The 19,127-nt window shown below is 39.9% G+C and overlaps 1 protein-coding gene across 1 annotated transcript in view; it reads right to left on the bottom strand.

The window, feature by feature from the left end:
- The window catches only part of MSH2 (mutS homolog 2), a 73,766-nt gene extending 54,944 nt beyond the window's left edge, over nt 1–18,822 (bottom strand). The window contains exons 1-6 of the mRNA XM_061168543.1: nt 18,573–18,822; nt 12,259–12,413; nt 8,764–9,042; nt 7,367–7,513; nt 4,592–4,741; nt 3,758–3,891 (exon numbers count right to left, since the gene is read on the bottom strand). Of these exons, the coding sequence (XP_061024526.1) occupies nt 3,758–3,891; nt 4,592–4,741; nt 7,367–7,513; nt 8,764–9,042; nt 12,259–12,413; nt 18,573–18,783 (1,076 nt within the window). The 5' untranslated portion in view covers nt 18,784–18,822. The remainder of the gene's footprint in view (nt 1–3,757; nt 3,892–4,591; nt 4,742–7,366; nt 7,514–8,763; nt 9,043–12,258; nt 12,414–18,572) is intronic.
- Between the last annotated feature and the right edge of the window lie 305 nt (nt 18,823–19,127).

Genomic DNA, 19,127 nt, shown 5'->3' with positions numbered 1-19,127 from the left:
GCAGTGGTTAAGAATCCACCTGCTAATGGTCCAGGAAGATCCCACATGCCATGGAGCAACTAAGCCCATGCGCCACAACTACTGAGCCTGAGCTCTAAAGTCCACGAGCCACAACTACTGAGCCCATGCACTGCGACTACTGAAGCCCGCACACCTAGAGCCCGTGCTCTGCAACGAGAAGCCACCACAATGAGAAGCCTGAGCACCGCAACGAAGAGCAGCCCCTGCGCCGCAACTAGAGAAAGGCTGCACGCAGCAATGAAGACCCAACACAGCCAAAAGTAAATAAATAAAATAAATTTATAAAAAAAAAATAGAAATACAGTACAGCGTTTAAGGGCATGGGCTCTGGAGTCAGGCCAGCCTGGCTTTAAAGCCAGCCTCCAACACCACACAGCTAATAAACATGAGATGCTTAGCACAGTGCCAGGCAACCAGTCTTCTCTTCCTCCTAAGAGCCTGACAGTAACTTAAAAGTAATCCTATTTTCATCATTATTCCTGAACCTATCACTGGGCTATAGTCCTGGACAAGATGTATGCATCAAACTCAAAGATCTAGTCATAACTGTCCCTATGTCTGCTCTAATAAAAATAGAAGAAAAAGAGAAATCTTTGCTTTCCTTAACAGAATTCACCGCACAGCCAAACACTTTAAAATGAACTCCTCACTTACTGTTTAAGAGGGTGGAGTAGAGATTTCCACCACTTTCTCTGCTAGAAAATCATCCCAAAACAATGACAGTAAAAAACAGAAAAAACTGGGGACTTCCCTGGTGGTCCAGTGGTTAAGAATCCATCTGGCAATGCAGGGAACGCCGGTTCGATCCCTGGTCGGGGAACTAAGATCCCACATGCCGCAGGGCAACTAAGCCCGTGTGCCGCAACTAAGACCCAACGCAGCCAAAAAATAAATAAATAAATATTAAAAAAGAAAAAACTTGATTCAGTGTGTAATCCTGAAGATCAATCTTAAATGCTTAGAGAGGGAGATAATAGACTTGCCCTGAGAACCCCAGGAAGGCATAAACTAGAAAGCATGAGGTATCACAGCAGGTGGAATTGAGAAACGGTGATAAAAAAAAAGGAGACTGGGGCTTCCCTGGTGGCGCAGTGGTTGAGAATCTGCCTGCCAATGCAGGGGACACGGGTTCGAGCCCTGGTCTGGGAAGATCCCACATGCCGCGGAGCAACTGGGCCCGTGAGCCACAACTACTGAGCCTGCGCGTCTGGAGCCTGTGCTCCGCAACAAGAGAGGCCACGACAGTGAGAGGCCCGCGCACCGCGATGAAGAGTGGCCCCCGCTTGCCGCAACTAGAGAAAGCCCTCGCACAGAAACAAAGACCCAACACAGCCAAAAATAAATAATAAATTAATTAATTAATTAATTTAAAAAAAAAAAAAAAGGAGACTGTCCCAATGAAAGTCTGCCTTAAGGAGTATAACTTTTTCTTCCTGGTCTGTGGAATTTCAGCATTTGGCTTTGAAAACCACAGGCCTTAGTAATTGCTGGTTAAAAAAAAAAATTCTCCCCAAGATAAAAAGGGGAAAATATTTCCTCTTATCTTAGTAGATCATATTTTGACGTATAAAGCCTTTCTCGCAAATGTTATTTCTAATTAGTAAGTCTTATAAGGCCACCAGATTTTGGAAATTATTGCTATGTCCTATGAAAATAACCTTTACTTACAGTCAAAAAAAATTAATTTTGATATCTTGTCTTCTAAATAATTTGTTATTCTGGTAATAGTATGTAAGGTTTTTGAAGGGTTTAAATACATGCAGGCTCTAGCTGTTAAGCCGGAAGAGGACCACCGACACGTGCCCCGTTCCCACAAGCCCAAAGTTAAAAATAAAACCAATGACCTAGATCTTGGTAATTATTTAAATTACCTAATATTTCTTTTAAGAAACAACTAAAAGATGAGGGAGAATGGACATAAACTTTTACTTGTTTAGGCACAGGCTTTCCATGGTAGGATACTCAAGAAACTGATTAAGACCAGTTGCTCCCAGGGCAGGTGTTGGCAATTCACATAGAGTACAATGAGAAATGTGTCCCTGGAGCTGTGCAGAGGCCCTCAGAAAAGAGTACTGGGAAACTGGGAGACAAGAGTAAGAGACTCATCACTGTATATCCTTCTGTTCTGTTGGACTTTTGACACATGTTAATGTAGTTACTTACTCACAAATAATTAAAATAAAAAATTGTAAACTACCTTAATTACTTGCAAATATCCAATCCTTCCTATTTCTTATTTTAAGTTACTAAATTCCACTTTTCTTCCCCAACAAACCTGGCTTTGGAAAGTTGCCTTAGCATTTCAACTTTTGCATTTTCAATGATATATCAACATACCCACGAATCACTGACCTCATGAGTTATTTTTACTGTAAGACCCTTTAGAATCCACAGGATCAACACTTAGCTTGGTAATTATCTGCAGGGTGTCTTATGATACTGATCAACTATCTTACATTTGCCTGGCATACACAGAGTCCCAAATAGTCAAGGGATCACCATTCAGTAGATATTCAACAAATTCTTGAACAATTTGACAACATCAAATCCATAAAAATACTGACTCTCTTTTACTTATTCTGGCAATATACCTTAATTTACCAAATCGAAAACACTGGGTATACAATAAGGTCACATGAAATAACCTAATTATTGAAAAAGGTAAAGTATATCCAGTCAATAAAATATTATGTACTTATTAAAAATGCTGAATATGAACATAAAACAACACTAAAAAATGCTTATAATATAAGCACAAGTGGGAAAAAACAAGGGCACAAAACTATATTAGGATTACAATTATGTTTTTAAAAAGACTATCAAACATAAGAGTGCACTATAGAAAATTATTTTATTTATATGCAGTTCAAAAACAGGCAAAACTAATTAATCTATGATGTTAGAAGGATAGTAATTACTCTTGAAGTGAGGAGAGGCAGTAACTATCAGGATAATTGAGGGGAGTTTCTGGGATGCTAGTTATGTTGTTTCTTGACTTGTGTGTTGTTACCAATGTGTTCACTTTGTGAAAATCCATCAAACTGCACATTTAGGATTTGTGCTCTTATGCACAGTATACTTCATTTAAGTTTTAAAACTTGTATCTAAAACAAAAGATAAAAATAAAACCTATTCCAATGCTAATTATATTAGGACAGCAGCATTATATAACTTTTCTTTTATTTCCTCAATTTTAAAGATTTTCTGAAATACATTTAGGCTGCCTTAAATCCTTTCTAGAATAATAAAGCATAAGTGCTTCCTTCCTATGTGCCAGACCTTGTTCAAAGTACTTTAAACACGTTAGATTATCTAATCCTCAGAAAATCATCAAATCCTCATAACAACCCTAAGAAGTAGGTGTGTTATTACTGTCATTTTAAAAGGGAAGAAACTGCCACACAGAGGTTGAATAACACCCAATGTAACACAGCTCCTAAGTGGTAGAGCCTTAACATGAACCAAGGTCATCCGGCTCCCAAGCTCATGCTGAGACATTATCCATACCACCTCTTTAATAAAATTTTACTTTTTCATAGTGGAGGAAAAAAAAAATAATTAAGAAAATAAGTTATTTAATCAATCTAAATCATTACTACTCTATTACTTTATTAGTTTTCTGTGCAGTTAGATGCTAAAATATAGGTGCAAAATTGCATGTTACAATAAGTGGTATAATCATATGGAGTGACTGGAAGTTACTCAGAGCTTACAAAAGTGTATACTAGTAATATACCTCTCTTCTATTCTGTTCTTGTCCATGAGAGGCTGCTTAATCCACTGGTTAACCAGTCTTTGTCCTTGAGGGGTTTTGCATTTATTCAGCAATGCAGCCAGAGACTGAGAGCCAGTAGTATCTTCAACGGAACCCTAGTGAACAAAAAATAAAATAGAAAAATGGCACGCTCATTAGTGAAAACCTTACTATGCCATGAATAATGATTAAGTAATTTGGGGAACAAGAACACTTAACACTGGGAATTCCCTGGCAGTCCAGTGGTTAGGACTCTGTGCTCACACTGCCGAGGGCCCGGGTTCGATCCTTGGTCGGAGAACTAAAATCCCACAAGCCACACAGCCAAAAAAAATTTTTAAATAACCAACCCCTACACTCCCCAAACTTGTAAAAACAAACAAACAAACAAAAAACACTTAACATTCTTCAAATATTAAATAGAAATGTACACAAAAGTTCCTCATCCGAAAATCAAACTTTCAACCTGTTAATCTGATTTTCTGCTGTATATTTTTCCCCAAACCAAAACCACCAAATTACTGCAGTTCTAGACATAAAACTTCTTAGAATGTAGTTTTTAAAAACTGCTATTAATACACAAAATTATTCATAAAACCAGGACAAATACTATTTATATAGCTTGCAATTAGAAAAATACAGCAATTCAAAACTATTTTAAGTATAATAATTCAATATTTAAGCTCCTTAATAAGAGTCTTATATATATAGAGAGAGAGCGAGCGAGAGAGAAAGAGAGAGCGAGAGAGAGAGAGAGAGAGAGAGAGAGAAACATTTTTAACCACTCAATATGTTTAAACCATGTATTTTTTTTACCTGGAAAAGGTTAAGGGCTCTGACTGCTGCAATATCCAATTTCATGTACTGGCTGAAGTCAAAAGTAGTCAGTTCAAACTGTCCAAAGTTTGAATCATCTGATAAGAGTTCTAAAAACTTGATTACGGCACTCAATGAAGAAACTGCAACCTAAGATTAAGAATTTAAAATAAAAGATGACTATCACTAGAATCCCAGAGATTTTTTTAAAAAACAAATGGCAAGATGAAAATAAATTTCAAACACTATAATTTTCCCTGTTCTTTCCCAATCCAAACCAAGAAAATCAGACAAAGTTTAAATAAACCTAAGACTAAAAACTGATTTTCAGAAAGTGAAAACTTACTGTAACAGCAACATTATTTATAATAGCCAAAAGCAGAAATTATGCAAATGTCCACCAAGAGTAAAATGGATAAAGCCTGGCATGTTCACATTGTGGAATACTACACACAACAACAGATATAAGCACAAACAATCCACAACAACATGCGACAATATAGATAAATCTCACAAACATGATACTGAACAAAAGAAATCAAACACAAGAGCATGAACTGTATGAGTCCATTTATATAAACTACAAAAATAGACCAAACTAATCCATACTGTCAGAGGTAAGAAGCAGGGTTACCCTTGGTGGAGGTTAACAACTGGAAGAAAACAAAAAGGGTCTTTACGATCCTGGTACTATTCTGTTTCATGGGTGCTGGTCATGTGGGTACTTACAATTTATGAAAATTTAGTTATACACTTATGATATATACACTTTCCTATATGTATATTTAAATAAAAAGTTTAAATAAACTCCCTATATTACTACTATAACATAAAATAAAGAAGCTAAGGACATCAAACTGATAGCCCAATGACAAGTTCTACTTATACTCGATACCAGATTCATTGTGAAAGTGCATATATTTCCTAATTGATAACACAGTCATCTATCTGCCTCTGCCAAACTCTAATATATAAGGTTGTCACAAGAATCTCCTGCTACGTCACCACAAGGCACAGATGATAACACCTTTTAGTAGCCCTAAAAGCTTCTTCCCATTTTCAACACTGAAGTAAGTTTCCCTAATACAGATCTGCCTTGACTTATGATGGGGTTACATCCCAATAAATGCATCATAAATGTAAAATGCATTTAATACACCTAACCTACTGAACATTGTGGCTTAGCCTCCCCTACCTTAAATGTGCTCAGAGCACTTACATTAGCCTATAGTTGGGAAAAATCATCTAACACAAAGCCTATTTTATAATAAAGTTGAATAACTCAAAATTTATTGAATACTGTGCTGAAAGTGAAAAACAGAATGGTTCTATGGGTACAGCATGGTTGTAAGTGTATCGGCCGTTTAACCCTTGTGATTGCATGGCTGATTGGGAGCTGCTGCACGCTGCCCTGCCCAGCATCATGACAGAACTGCACTGAGTATTGTTAGCCCAGGAAAAGGTCAAAATGCGAAGTACAGTTTCTTCTGAATGCGTATCACTTTTGCACCATTGTAAAGTAAAAAAAAAAATTGTAAGTTGAACCATCATAAGTCAGGGAACGTCTATATTGGGATTATTGCTCATACACAACTGCTTTTGATTCTGTCACACAAGAAAAGTAAACTTAGTTTATAAGGATCAAAGGTAAACTTAGTTTATAAGGATCAAACTATTATGTGATAAGCAATCACTGCAAAATCATGATAGTAATAATAGTCTCTGTTTATTGTAGTTTGAAATCAATTTTCAAAATTATAAGAAGCTAGAGCTTGCTCTCATTTAAACATACAATTCATTTTACTTATCAGTGATCCACAAATAACCTGTCAAGAGTTTCTAATATTTTACCATAAAAATACATCCCTCAAACCATACTTGCCTCAAAGATTTGAAAAACTGAAGATAAACTTCAACCACTGAAAAATCCCATAAAAAGTTATATTGTTTGCATATTCATTTCTACACTGAACATACATAACCAGTGCCAATTTTTGAATTGTTTAAATGTAACATTTATTATGCAATTATTATGCACTGTATATACTTTCACCCTTATTACTTCCTAATCTCCACAATGATCCTTTAAGACAGATAATGAAACTGAAGTAATTTATTAAAAACACCACAGCTGGGGCTTCCCTGGTGGTGCAGTGGTTGAGAATCTGCCTGCCAATGCAGGGGACACGGGTTCGAGCCCTGGTCTGGGAAGATCCCACATGCCACGGAGCAACTGGGCCCGTGAGCCACAGCTACTGAGCCGGCGCGTCTGGAGCCTGTGCTCCGCAACGAGAGAGGCCACGACAGTGAGAGGCCCGTGCACCGCAATGAAGAGTGGCCCCCGCTCGCCGCAATTAGAGAAAGCCCTCGCACGGAAACGAAGACCCAACACAGCCAAAAATAAATAAATAAATTTATTAAAAAAAAAACACCACAGCTCGTACATCATAAAACTTTGATAGATCTTTTTCCCCCTAAACAACTAAGCTACCTCACCTACTTAGGTGACAGTAATCAGGCTCTTTCAGGTGAAACCAATAAAACAATAAACTCTTCCTTACCCCAAGGATATATATTGTGTAAATATAATGAAATTATATTTAAGGTTATGTTTAGATTTTTCTAGTCAGTCCTTGAGTTTTTCACAAGCTTCTTCATAGATTAAAATAAGCTTAAATATCAGTGATCCAGTTTAGGCTTTGAGATATAGATGACAGAAGCAGCCTTCTAAAAAGTCACTATATAATGGTAAATTCACATTTGTAATCCACATACCTGATTCTCCATTTCTGGCAACACAGCACTATTCACCTGTTCTCCCTTTTTGCCTTTCAACAACCGGTTGAGGTCCTGATAAATATCTTTTGTGGAAAAGTCAGCTCTTTTTCTTTCTGTGATCAGAATTCCTCCTCTCTGAATAACCTATTTTACAAGAAATATTTTAAATTACTAGGAGAAAAGGAACAAGAAAAGCAATAAGGAAAGCTGTATCACTGACAAATATAAAGTGACAACAGCTTAACAAATTATTAATCCACATTATATTTTTATACAACATGCAAGAAGACATTGGTAATATATGTATTAACATGTATTTTTAAAATCTGTAAATGAAATTTTCATGGAAATTTAAAATTAGGCTCACATAAAGCTTTCAAAAAATAGTCTCAATAGTAAAAACTCTTAACAGAATAATACTTGTGGAAAGTTGCCTAAATACTATTTATGCTAAAAATGCCCATCACAGATATGCTAACTCTCAAGTAGTTCTTATTGTATTTGAGGCTCATGAGAAGAAAAGAATCCTTGGGGGGAATACAACATCCCTTAAATATCTAAAAAATAAACCATATACCTATACAAATAGCAAAATCGAACTTTGTTAAAATAAAAGAATCAGTAAAATAATAAGAGGCTAGGGCTTCCCTGGTGGCGCAGTGGTTAAGAATCCGCCTGCCAATGCAGGGGACACGGGTTCGAGCCCTGGTCCGGGAGGATCCCACATGCCGCGGAGCAACTAAGCCCGTGCGCCACAACTGCTGAGCTTGCGCTCTGGAGCCTGCGAGCCACGACTACTGAGGCTGCGTACCACAACTACCGAAGCCTGTGTGCCTAGAGTCCGTGCTTCGCAGCAAGAGAAGCCACCGCGATGAGAAGCCAGCGCACCGCAACGAAGACCCAATGCAGTCAAAAATTAATTAATTAATATAATAATAATAGGCTAAAGTTCCACTTGAACTATTAAAAATTAATCCTGAAGAACTGCAACTTATTTGATATATCCATGCTAAATACAGTCATAGTTTTTTTTTCTTTAATGGCCCTAAATCACCTCTTCCCCACCCTGCACCCCCCAACTGTGAAAGCACTCCTTTTATCAATTGTGATCCCTTTAAAATGGCACTGAGTTACTCTTTTGGGAGGCAGGGGGCGGGGGGATGATCTGAGGTAGAACAAGTCTTAAACAAGAAACAGCTCCTTCTGAAGTCCTATTAAAGATACAAAGTTTCTGTCAAAGATAAACATCAAGACATTCCTCAAAACCCTGCTGTGACTAGATTTAAGAGGTTTTGACTTTTAAATTTTTTTTCCTTAAGTAAAACAGTATTATGTTAATTTAGAGCCATTCCTAGCCTTGGATTCTCCTCTATCTCTACACTCCATTTCCTTACCTGCCTCAGTTTTCCCATGTCTCCAGCAGTCTCTCCTCCTGGTAAAACACATTCCTTTGGTCCAATCTGAATCAGGAGAGCCTCCAGATTGGAGAATTGATCATTATCGGGAAACTCACACAGTCCTAGCTTCCTCTGTGTGGAGTCAACATACCCAACTCCAACCTGTCTTTGGCCATCAACTGCAGACATTTTAACACCCACAACACCAATGGAAGCTGACATATCGTTGTTACCAAAGAGAATGTCTTCAAACTGAGAAAGATTACCTGGAGAAGCCTAAGCAAAAATAAAGAAAAATTTTAAGAAACGGTTGAATGTACTTTAAAACTTTACTAGCCAACAGAAATTACCCAACCTAGATGAATTTTATTAATAAAACGTTTTCTTACCAAAAAATATTACTTATAACCATATAGTCCAATTAATATTACCATATTTTCTATAAAGTATCCTCCCTACTTTTCCAATTAATTTCAGAACACTTGGGCACATCTAAAAATAATAGTATCAACAGCGATTTTCAGTTTGAAATTTGGCATCTAAGTTTACACTCACTCACACAATCATTGAGGTACCCAAAGCGATAACCCTCTCAATGGTATGCCTAAATTTCTACACTCTGCCAAACTACCTATAGGTTGCACATGTCAGAATTTTCACTGAGTAGTTATACCACATAGAAAAACAGTATTATTAGCTTAAATATTAACCTTGGATAGACATCTCTCTATATCAATGTATTTATTTGTAAAATGCAGAGATTCTTCTAGATCAATGATTTCCAAATAAAGGGTCTTTGACCAATTTTTTTTTTTTTTGGCTGTGCCGGGTCTTAGTTGCAGCACGCAGGATCTTTGTTGCCACATGCAGGATCTTTGTTGCGGCATACAGGATCTTTAGTTGAGGCATGCGGGATCTTTTAGTTGCAGCATGCGGGATCTTTAGTTGTGGCAGGCGGGATCTAGTTACCTGACCAGGGATTGAACCCGGGCCCCCTGCATTGAGAATGCGGAGTCTTAACCACTGGACCACCAGAGAAGTCCCTGACCTATTTTCAAAATTTCAATAAGATTAGAAATCTCTTTAAGACTGTACAAGGTAAGTAAAGGGTCAAGTTTCTTTGCTTTTGGCTCCACCTGTGTCAAGCTGGTGGGTAACAGTACTTCAACATGATCAGAAGCTGACAGGTTGCTGTTAACGTGAGGCATTTCTGGGGCAACTGATGGACCACGGTATGAAACATGAGAGAGTTAGAAACAGTCCGAATGAGCACAGTGACAAGCCAAATTTAAGCAACCAGTAGCCATCAATAGTTCTCAAATGTCTTTAGCATCATAATCATGATAATCATTTATCTTTTCTCAATATGGTTCTGAATATCCTGTAACTATGTATGGATTACTGATTAAAATCTGCATCAAAAATGAAATGGAGGGGGCTTCCCTGGTGGCGCAGTGGTTGAGAATCTGCCTGCTAATGCAGGGGACACGGGTTCGAGCCCTGGCCTGGGAAGATTCCACATGCCGCGGAGCAACTGGGCCCGTGAGCCACAATTACTGAGCCTGCGCGTCTGGAGCCTGTTCTCCGCAACAAGAGAGGCCACGATAGTGAGAGGCCCGCGCATCGCGATGAAGAGTGGCCCCCGCTTGCCACAACTAGAGAAAGCCCTCGCACAGAAACGAAGACCCAACACAGCCACAAATAAATAAATAAATAAATAAATAAATAAATAAATAAATAAAATGAAATGGAGGAAGTTCCCTGGCGGTCTAGCAGTCAAGACTTCGCACTGCCACTGCAGGGGGCTTGGGTTCGATCCCTGCGACCAAAAAAAAAAAAGAAATGGAAAGCTAGTATTACCTGATACTCAAATTTAAAAAGCACTGATTCAATCACAAACGTGAACATCATATTTTCACATACATGCTTTGGACGCACAGGTTATGCACACCTTAAAAAAACTCTCAAAAGTGAACTAGTAGCTAGCTTATCAAGTAAGATCCCGCAAGCCACACAGCAAGGCCAAAAATTAAAAAAAAAAAAAAAAGTCAATTATAGAGGTCAACTACCCTAAATATCACTAATACTTTACAATAGAATCAATAAGCTAAAAAACGATAAATCAGTTTTAGCAGTTTTAGATCTGAACTTCTTAAAATAAATATCAGGATGAAGATGCTATCTTTTAACCTGATAAAGATACATATTTGTAGATTTTTTTCCCCTGATCTAAAAGGTAGGGGTTAAAAACAATGCATCTCAAAGGATTCTGATGACACAAAGGAGTGAGGTGTGATGGGCTGATAATCCAGTTAATCAGTTGAACTCATGATCCCACATTTTGGTGTTGTTACTAACTGAGCTCTGTGAAGAATGAGATAGAAAAACATCACTTTGCGGTACCCTCAATTTTCTATTAAAATCTTTCAAAATGTAGGATAAAACTATAAGTCCCACTTTTCTCAGTAAAGTAGCAATGAAAATTCCAAGGAAATTCCATAATAAAGAATGATAAATGCTCTCAGATATAATCTTCAGTAAATGTCGACATTTACAAAGGCGGGGGGTGGTGACAGCAGGCAATATGGAAGGAATATTGAAGAATATTCTATTTGGGGCAGCACCAACATCAAATGTTGAAATGTTGTATTAAACCTCACAAAAAAACTTTCACAGGCCTTTCAGGTCAGAAAACATCTTAAAAACCTTCTAATTTTACTGTTTACAAAGAAACAGATACAGGAGAAGGCTGGGAAATTTGCCAAGGTCATGCAGAGGGACAGAGGAGAAATGAGATCAGCCAAATACAAGCCCAGAACACTGTCCCGCCTTACCACACATTTATTCCCTTTCAAGGATAAATCTCACCTCCCCAGTATTTTAACCATTATCCAATATTTATGTGAAGGTATTGTGTGTGAACAAACAGAAACATGATTTTACAGACTAAAAATAAAGATAGTCCTTAAATAAAACAAAATAGTACCCCCATCTCCATGAAGGCATTAGAAGCATGTCAATAAGCCCTTCTAGGCACACCTAGGAATATTATCAGCATTAAACGAAGTTCCACACTTCTAAAAAAATTACACTCTAATGAAAGAGAAAGGAACATACAAATATCCAAACACATTACCAATGTGTATAAATAGATATTTGGGATATGTAAATTTGAATGATATTACTTCAAAAACAGTAAAATCAAATCTTCTTTAATGCTGGTATTCAACTTTATGTAAAGGCTATTTATTATTTAGGTTTTAGGGACAGTGACAAAGCTCAGAGTATTCATACTCATCATAAGGATTTACTGAATTTCTGAATTGCTATTAAACTGTGATTTTAAAAACCACATGCTAAAGAATATTAAAGTTTCTCACAGCATTTTACTATCACAACCTGGCTAAAATATTAAACCAACACAGAATTCTCTCATGTTTTTATTTTGTCTACTCTTAAAAACACAACTAAATTTAAAAGGAAGATAATTACCTTAAATGCCAAATACCAATCATTCTCCTTGGAGGCCTTATTTCCAGCTCTATTCTTATAAACTTCAACTCTGTACTGACGAACTAGAAGAAGATCTTTTACAAAAGACTCAAAATTCATTTTACTAAGCACAACACTCTCCAGAGTCTTTGCTCCTAAAGAAAAATATTAAAAATACATGTTACAGATTTGAGGATTTGAAGTCCTAAGTGTTGAAGACCTAACACAATGCCTCCCCCCAAGCTATGTTGTTTTCCCAGTAATTCATTCACTCAATAAACTATTTATCAAGCACCTATTACATATCCTAGAGACTTTAGTAGATGAAGGGTATAAAATGGTGGATAGACATAACCCTCTGCACCTGTGGAGTCTACACATCAAAATAAAAAATTGAGAAGACACAAAGACAAAAGAATGAGTCAATATATATATATACAGCTAATCCTACTTGTCCTTTTTTATCATTTGTTTTTCACAAGTTTGAATAAAACTCTTATGTAATAACTACAATAGTATTTGTATAGGATTTTTTTCAAAAGGTCCATAAAAATAAATTAGTTATTATTCATTATAAAATGTTCTAGGTGGGCTTCCCTGGTGGCGCAGTGGTTGAGAATCTGCCTGCCAATGCAGGGGACACGGGTTCGAGCCCTGGTCTGGGAAGATCCCACATGCCGCAGAGCAACTAGGCCCGTGAGCCACAACAATTGAGCCTGCGCATCTGGAGCCTGTGCTCCACAACAAGAGAGGTCGCGACAGTGAGAGGCCCGCGCACCGCGATGAAGAGTGGCCCCCGCTCACCACAACTAGAGAAAGCCTATGCACAGAAACAAAGACCCAACACAGCCAAAAATAAATAAATAAATAAAATTTAAAAATAAAATAAAATAAAATGTTCTAGGTAACATAGTTCAAAACTTGAAGGTTCAGGGACTTCCCTGCTGGCCCAGTGGTTGGGACTTGGCCTTCCAATGCAGGGGGTGTGGGCTCGATCCCTGGTCAGGGAGGTGGGATCCCACACGGCTTGTGGCCAAAAAGCCAAAACACAGAACAGAAACAATATTGTAACAAATTCAATAAAGACTTAAAAATTCATCCACATCAAAAAAAAGAAAAAAAAAAAAACTTGAAGGCTCAAAAAGGTACATCAAAAAGGAGACTTGCACTTCACCACTGTCCCCTACACATCCAGTTCACCGCCCAAGTGTTATCAGTTTATAGAATATATTTCCAAACATAGTCTAGGCACACACAAGCAAATATAAAGTATTGCTTTTTTCCTCTTTTACATAAATAGTTGCACACTATACACACTGTACTGTATCTTTTTTTTTAACTTTGATATAGTATTTTGGAGATTGTTCCATCAGTACATCATCAGCTTCTCTCTGTTTACAGCTGCAAACGTTCCAATGAACCTAAGGAATTTCTATAATTTAGCCTCTTCCTGATGGACCTATGGGTTGTTTCCAATCTTTGTTATTACAACAGTGTTGCATGAATAACTTTGTATGTGCTTCACTCTCCAAACATTTGAGTGTATCTGTGAGATAAAGTCCTAAAACTGGATTTTATCAAAGGATGATATGTGTGATTTTTATAAATATTGCAGACTATCTCCCTTGGTTGGCTGTACCAATTAACACTACCACCCATAAAGTATGAGTGCATCTATTTCCCCTATCCAGTCAACCGAGTTTTCGAACTTCCTGGCCTTCATCTTACATCACTGGTTCTCAACGGGGGACGACCTTGCTCCCTTAGCGGACAATTGTCAATGCCTGGGGGGCATTTAGGTTGTTACAACTGGGGAAAGGGAATAATAACAGAATCTAGTAGGAAGAGGCAGGGATGTTGTTAAATGTGCACAGGATAGCCCCTCACAGTAACGAATTAATTCTTCGGTCCAAAATATCAATTGTGCCAAGGCTGAAAAATTGTCTTAGATGGAATATAGTGTCTCACCTTAGTTTTGATTTGTAAATAACAATTTCTTTACAAAATAAATAAAATCACCCACATCATCAAATGGAATTAAAACTCAATTTTCATATAATATAGGTAATACAAATTATTCACTTAAAGGTAATTCAGGTTATACTTGTAGATTATTCTGACAATTCTGGATCTTATGAAAGATTTAACCTAAATTTAACAACAGATCATATCAAGTACAAATATCAAATACAAATAAGCATAAAGATTAATTAAATGACGTAATACAATTGTTTTGTACAGCAAAACGCAGCTGATACTTTCAATATCAGTTCACTAGTTATAAGTAGTGGACAAGAATCCCCGCTGCCTGTGTGCCACAACTACTGACCTGTACTCTAGAGCCCGCGCACCGCAACTACTGAGCCCATGTGCTGCAACTACTGAAGCCTGCGCGCCTAGAGCCCGTGCTCCACAACAAGATAAGCCACCACAATGAGAAGCCCGCGCACCACAACAAAGAGTAGCCCCCGCTCACCGCAACTAGAGAAAGCCGGTGCGCAGCAAGGAAGACCCAATGCAGACAAAAAAAAAAGAATCCCCCCCTGCTGTCACAGACACCCTGAAAACTGGCTCAAATCTTGCCTCTCTAAAGTTATTCCCTAGAACATTCCTTAAGATCTAACCTAGAACTGGCGAACATATCTACAGGGACCAGGCAGGTATCTAATGAGCAGAGAAAGCCAAAGGAAGAACAACACAACTGACAGATGAAAAATGACTTCAAATGGTGGGAACTGTGGCAAAACAAGGAAAGCACGTCAGGGTAAAGGAAAAATCTAGACTCAGTAGGTCAGAGGAAGCAGCCACTCAACTCCAACCCACTGCTAATTTGCCCAGAGTTTCCAACTGTGCAGAATTTTCAAAAGCTCAAAATCTGAATTTTTTCATGAAACTACCCGATCTTTAAAATATAGGCAATTAATTCAAACTTTTAAGAAAACACTATTTAGGCCACCAGTTTTCAACTCGGCAAGTTCAACACAGCCACATTTTTACAGACTTGAATATACTGCTGTTCCTTTACCTTCCATTTGGAAAGCTGCAAGAAAATTATGTTTACTGTGAACGTTACTCATTCAGCAAAGCCTGTACTAACATTCTCAGAGGCATAAGCGGGATCTAAGGCCTATCCAGGCTGCAACAGACTCATATCTCCCAATTAAGACTCCCTCAGGACCAGAACCTCAGTGGAATGGTAGGCCCCATTTAAATTATTTCCCGTTTTTGCCTAGCACATAGGGTGAGCAACTCATCCCATTTTGCCCAAGACTCCCCAAGTTTTAGTACTGAAAGTCCAGCATCCCAGGAGCACCCCCCCCCCAGTCTCAAGCAAACCAGAATGACTGAACACACTATCAGCTTATCCAGTTGAAGTCTACATAAGTAACATTACTCATATGACAAAATATTATCATTAAAAAAAATTTGCTCACGGAAAGCACTGAACCAGAGTTAATACAAAATTAGAGATGAATTTCTCCCACAGACACTTATAAATGCCACTGTAAGTATCGGTCAGCAACTTCCAGTAAATACAGCAATGAATTTCAAAACAGTGTTATATCATCCTTTAATTTAGAAGACAAAGTAACACTGGTCTGGCACCTAATTCAGAAACAGGTCTTAAATCATCAGCCCAATAGGATGTACCAGCATAGCTGTCTGGCCAGCACTGGGCTTTTAAAGCATTTGAATTTGAATGCTTAGCACTTGAACAAGCACTTAGTGCTTGAACAAGCACTCTCAGATCCACAAGCCCCACCACTCCCTATTACTTATACCTGACTATTCGCACATCAATGTTATCTGCCAGGCCAAGGGCAGAGGGATCCAGAGCAATCCTCAGTCTTTTTCTAGACACACTCAACAGGAACACAGGAACACATTCACAACAGTGCTGATTTCTTTCTTTCTTTCTTTCTTTTTTTTGGTCACACCACGCAGCATGCGGGATCTTTCCCCAACCAGGAATCAATCCTGTGCCCCCTGCAGTGGAAGCATGGAGTCCTAACCACTGGACTGCCAGGGAAGTCCCCAGTGCTGATTTCTTAAGAGTGGGTGGGTGAAGAGGCAAATGAGGTGATTCCCCTCCCCATCATGGCCTCCCCTACTTCCTCCATTACTAATCTCCACATAGGTTGCCCAACCATCAAGGTTATCCTCCGAAGATACTATTTCTCTCAAAGGAGTGTTTGTGACACACTGGATGTTCCTGGTGAAGAGCTTGGCTGTATGCTTTAAGTCTGAAAGCTGGGAAGTAAGACTGAAGGGGAACTGGAAGAGAAAGCTACCCAGCCGCTACCTGGCGCAGAAGAAAAACCTCAGGTTGATACAAGATTCTCCTCTTCAAGAATAATTTGGAACCCCCATCTTCATTCAGCTGATAATGTGTCTGCTTACATGTGGGCACTGTGCCAGGTGCTGGGATTCAGAGGCAGAGACTGGTTAAGACAGAGTTCCTGCCCTCTGGGAGCTTTCAGTATATTGGCATAGAGTAAAATAAATGCTGTGTCTAGGGTAATGAGAAGGTCCTAGGGCAGGGAACACGTAAGAGGGGCAGCTAACCAGGCAGCCTTAAGATGGGAATTAAGAAAGTCTTCCAAGAGGAGATGCTTCTAAGCTGAGTTCTGACAGCAAAAGAGGCAAAAGATAAGGAACTTCCTTTTTTAGGGACTCAGATTCCTTATCTATAAATTGAAGCTAGGTACTAACCCACCTCACAGGGCTTTATTATAATAATGTTTTGATAGTTGTTGAAAAGTAGCTAAAAGGATATGAATAAGCCTAAATGCCAAAAGAATGAACCAAAGAGAGAAGAAATGATCAACAGAAAAGCCATCTGTGAGGAGAGGGGATCCAGACCACAGCAAAAGGCTCATCTCTTCACTGGCACAACAGGGAAGGAGAGAATGGGTACAGATGACATTAAAAGTATCGGTTCAAGAAACAGCCCAAATGTCCATCAACTAACGAATGGATTAAACAAAATATTGTATATCCATACAATGGAATATTTGGCAATAAAAAGAAATGAAGTACTGATAACACAGATGAACCTTGAAAATGTTAAGTGTAAGAAGGCAATCACAAAAGACCAATGTTATAAGCAAATCTAGAGAGAGAAAGCAGATTAGCGGTTGCCTGGGTTTGGGAGGACTCAGGGGAAACGGAAAGTTCCTGCTAATGGGTACAGGGTTTCTCAAGACTCAAGTGAAATTTAACCTCTCTTGTAATGCCTCTTATGATGGCTCCAGTCTTAGGCAATCCTGCCTCTGCCTCTTTGGCAACTTGTTATGGAGCATCCTCCATAGGTCTTCACCTGGAATTGGAATTACTTCTGCCTTGCTCTCCACTAGGGGGAGCTCTGTGAAGGTGGGGATACTGCCTTTTGATCTATGTACTCCCAGTGTCCATAACCCTGCCCGACAAGGCAGCACTCAATAAATGTCTATCTAATGAATGAAACATCTTTTGTCAGTAACCTTCCATCTGCATATGACAGAGGCAGGACTAAAACCCACAACTCCTTACTCCTCCTATTATGTTCATTCCTAGGAGACAGGGATAAAAGAGATTAACATAAAACTAGATGTTCAGAACATCTAACTACAAGAGGGTGAGAAGTTTGTAGCTTTCCAGGGAGAGATGATGCTAGAGAGATGGGGTTGGGTTACCGAGGGCACTGAATGCCGAGCTGAGGCCCAGACATACATGACTAGCTCAAGGCCACACAGCTGGTAAGTGGAGGGGCTGCGACTTGAAGCCATGCAATCTGGCTCCAGTTCGAGGTCCTGACCACTTGGCAATACTGCCTATTAACAGTAGACACTATAGGTCCCTGCGCTGAACAGCGATATAAATCACGTTCGCCCAACAGGCAAAATCACGCTGGTGACATAAAACGGTCTCCCTAACCCCCTTCTATTCTAAATCTCAATCCTGGACTGGCGTTTGTGATACAGAGGTTTGGCGGCGTTTGTGATGATATCCACAGAGCCAAGGCTGGAGCGAGAAGCAGACACCCACGCGGACTGCAGCAAAATTAAATAGAACAATGTGTTAAAACGCCTCGCACGAATCCTGGCACGTAGCCATCGCTATTAGGTCTGATCCGGGGCAGCTCCGGAGGAACAGACTCAGGGCGGAGGCAGGGCAGGGGGCGGGTGGTGCCCCACTCGGCCAGGCAGGGGCCGGAGCACGCGCAGTGCCCCCACGAGGCACCAGCGTCCCCGCCCCCGTGTCTCCCTGCCCGACACCCTCCCACTTCCTGAGAAGAGCCAACTCCCCTGAGCCCGCGCCGTCCCCGCCCTCACCTGCCGGCCCCATGTACTTGACCACCCCCTGGGTCTTGAACACCTCCCGGGCGGCCAGCAGCGCGTCCTCCCGGTGCGCCGTGTAGAAGTCGCCCCGGTCGAAGAGGCGCACCGTGGTGGTCGGCTTCTCCGGCATGCCCTGGAAGAAGCGCACGAAGCCGACCTCGGCCGCGCTCTCCAGCTGCAGCGTCTCCTTCGGCTGCACCGCCATTTCGGAACCTCTCCGCCGCCTGCCTGATGGAACTGCGCGACCCCGCACCCACTAAGCTGTTTCCCGCCTCCCCTCCCTCGTCCCCCGTGCGGCGTCCGGCCTCTGCGGAGACACCCAATCAGCATCCAGCGCTGCGTTTCGGTGGGTGGGCGTGCGCCGCGACAGCCAATCATAATCGAACGCGGCCCAGCTTCCCGCGCACGCTGGTGACTCTGTCTATTGCGCATGCTTGATCCTAGGTCGCGCGCCGCCTCGGCAGACGCCCGTCCTTGAAAGAATTCAGTTCTCCGGGTTTTTTCGGCTGCACTGGTGTGGGTCCCAGGTGTATGGTTAGCTAGTTTAGG

Source organism: Eubalaena glacialis, chromosome 14, assembly GCF_028564815.1.
Source record: "Eubalaena glacialis isolate mEubGla1 chromosome 14, mEubGla1.1.hap2.+ XY, whole genome shotgun sequence".
Classification (NCBI taxonomy): Eukaryota; Metazoa; Chordata; class Mammalia; order Artiodactyla; family Balaenidae; genus Eubalaena; species Eubalaena glacialis.
This window is presented reverse-complemented; position numbering and strand designations above follow the sequence as displayed.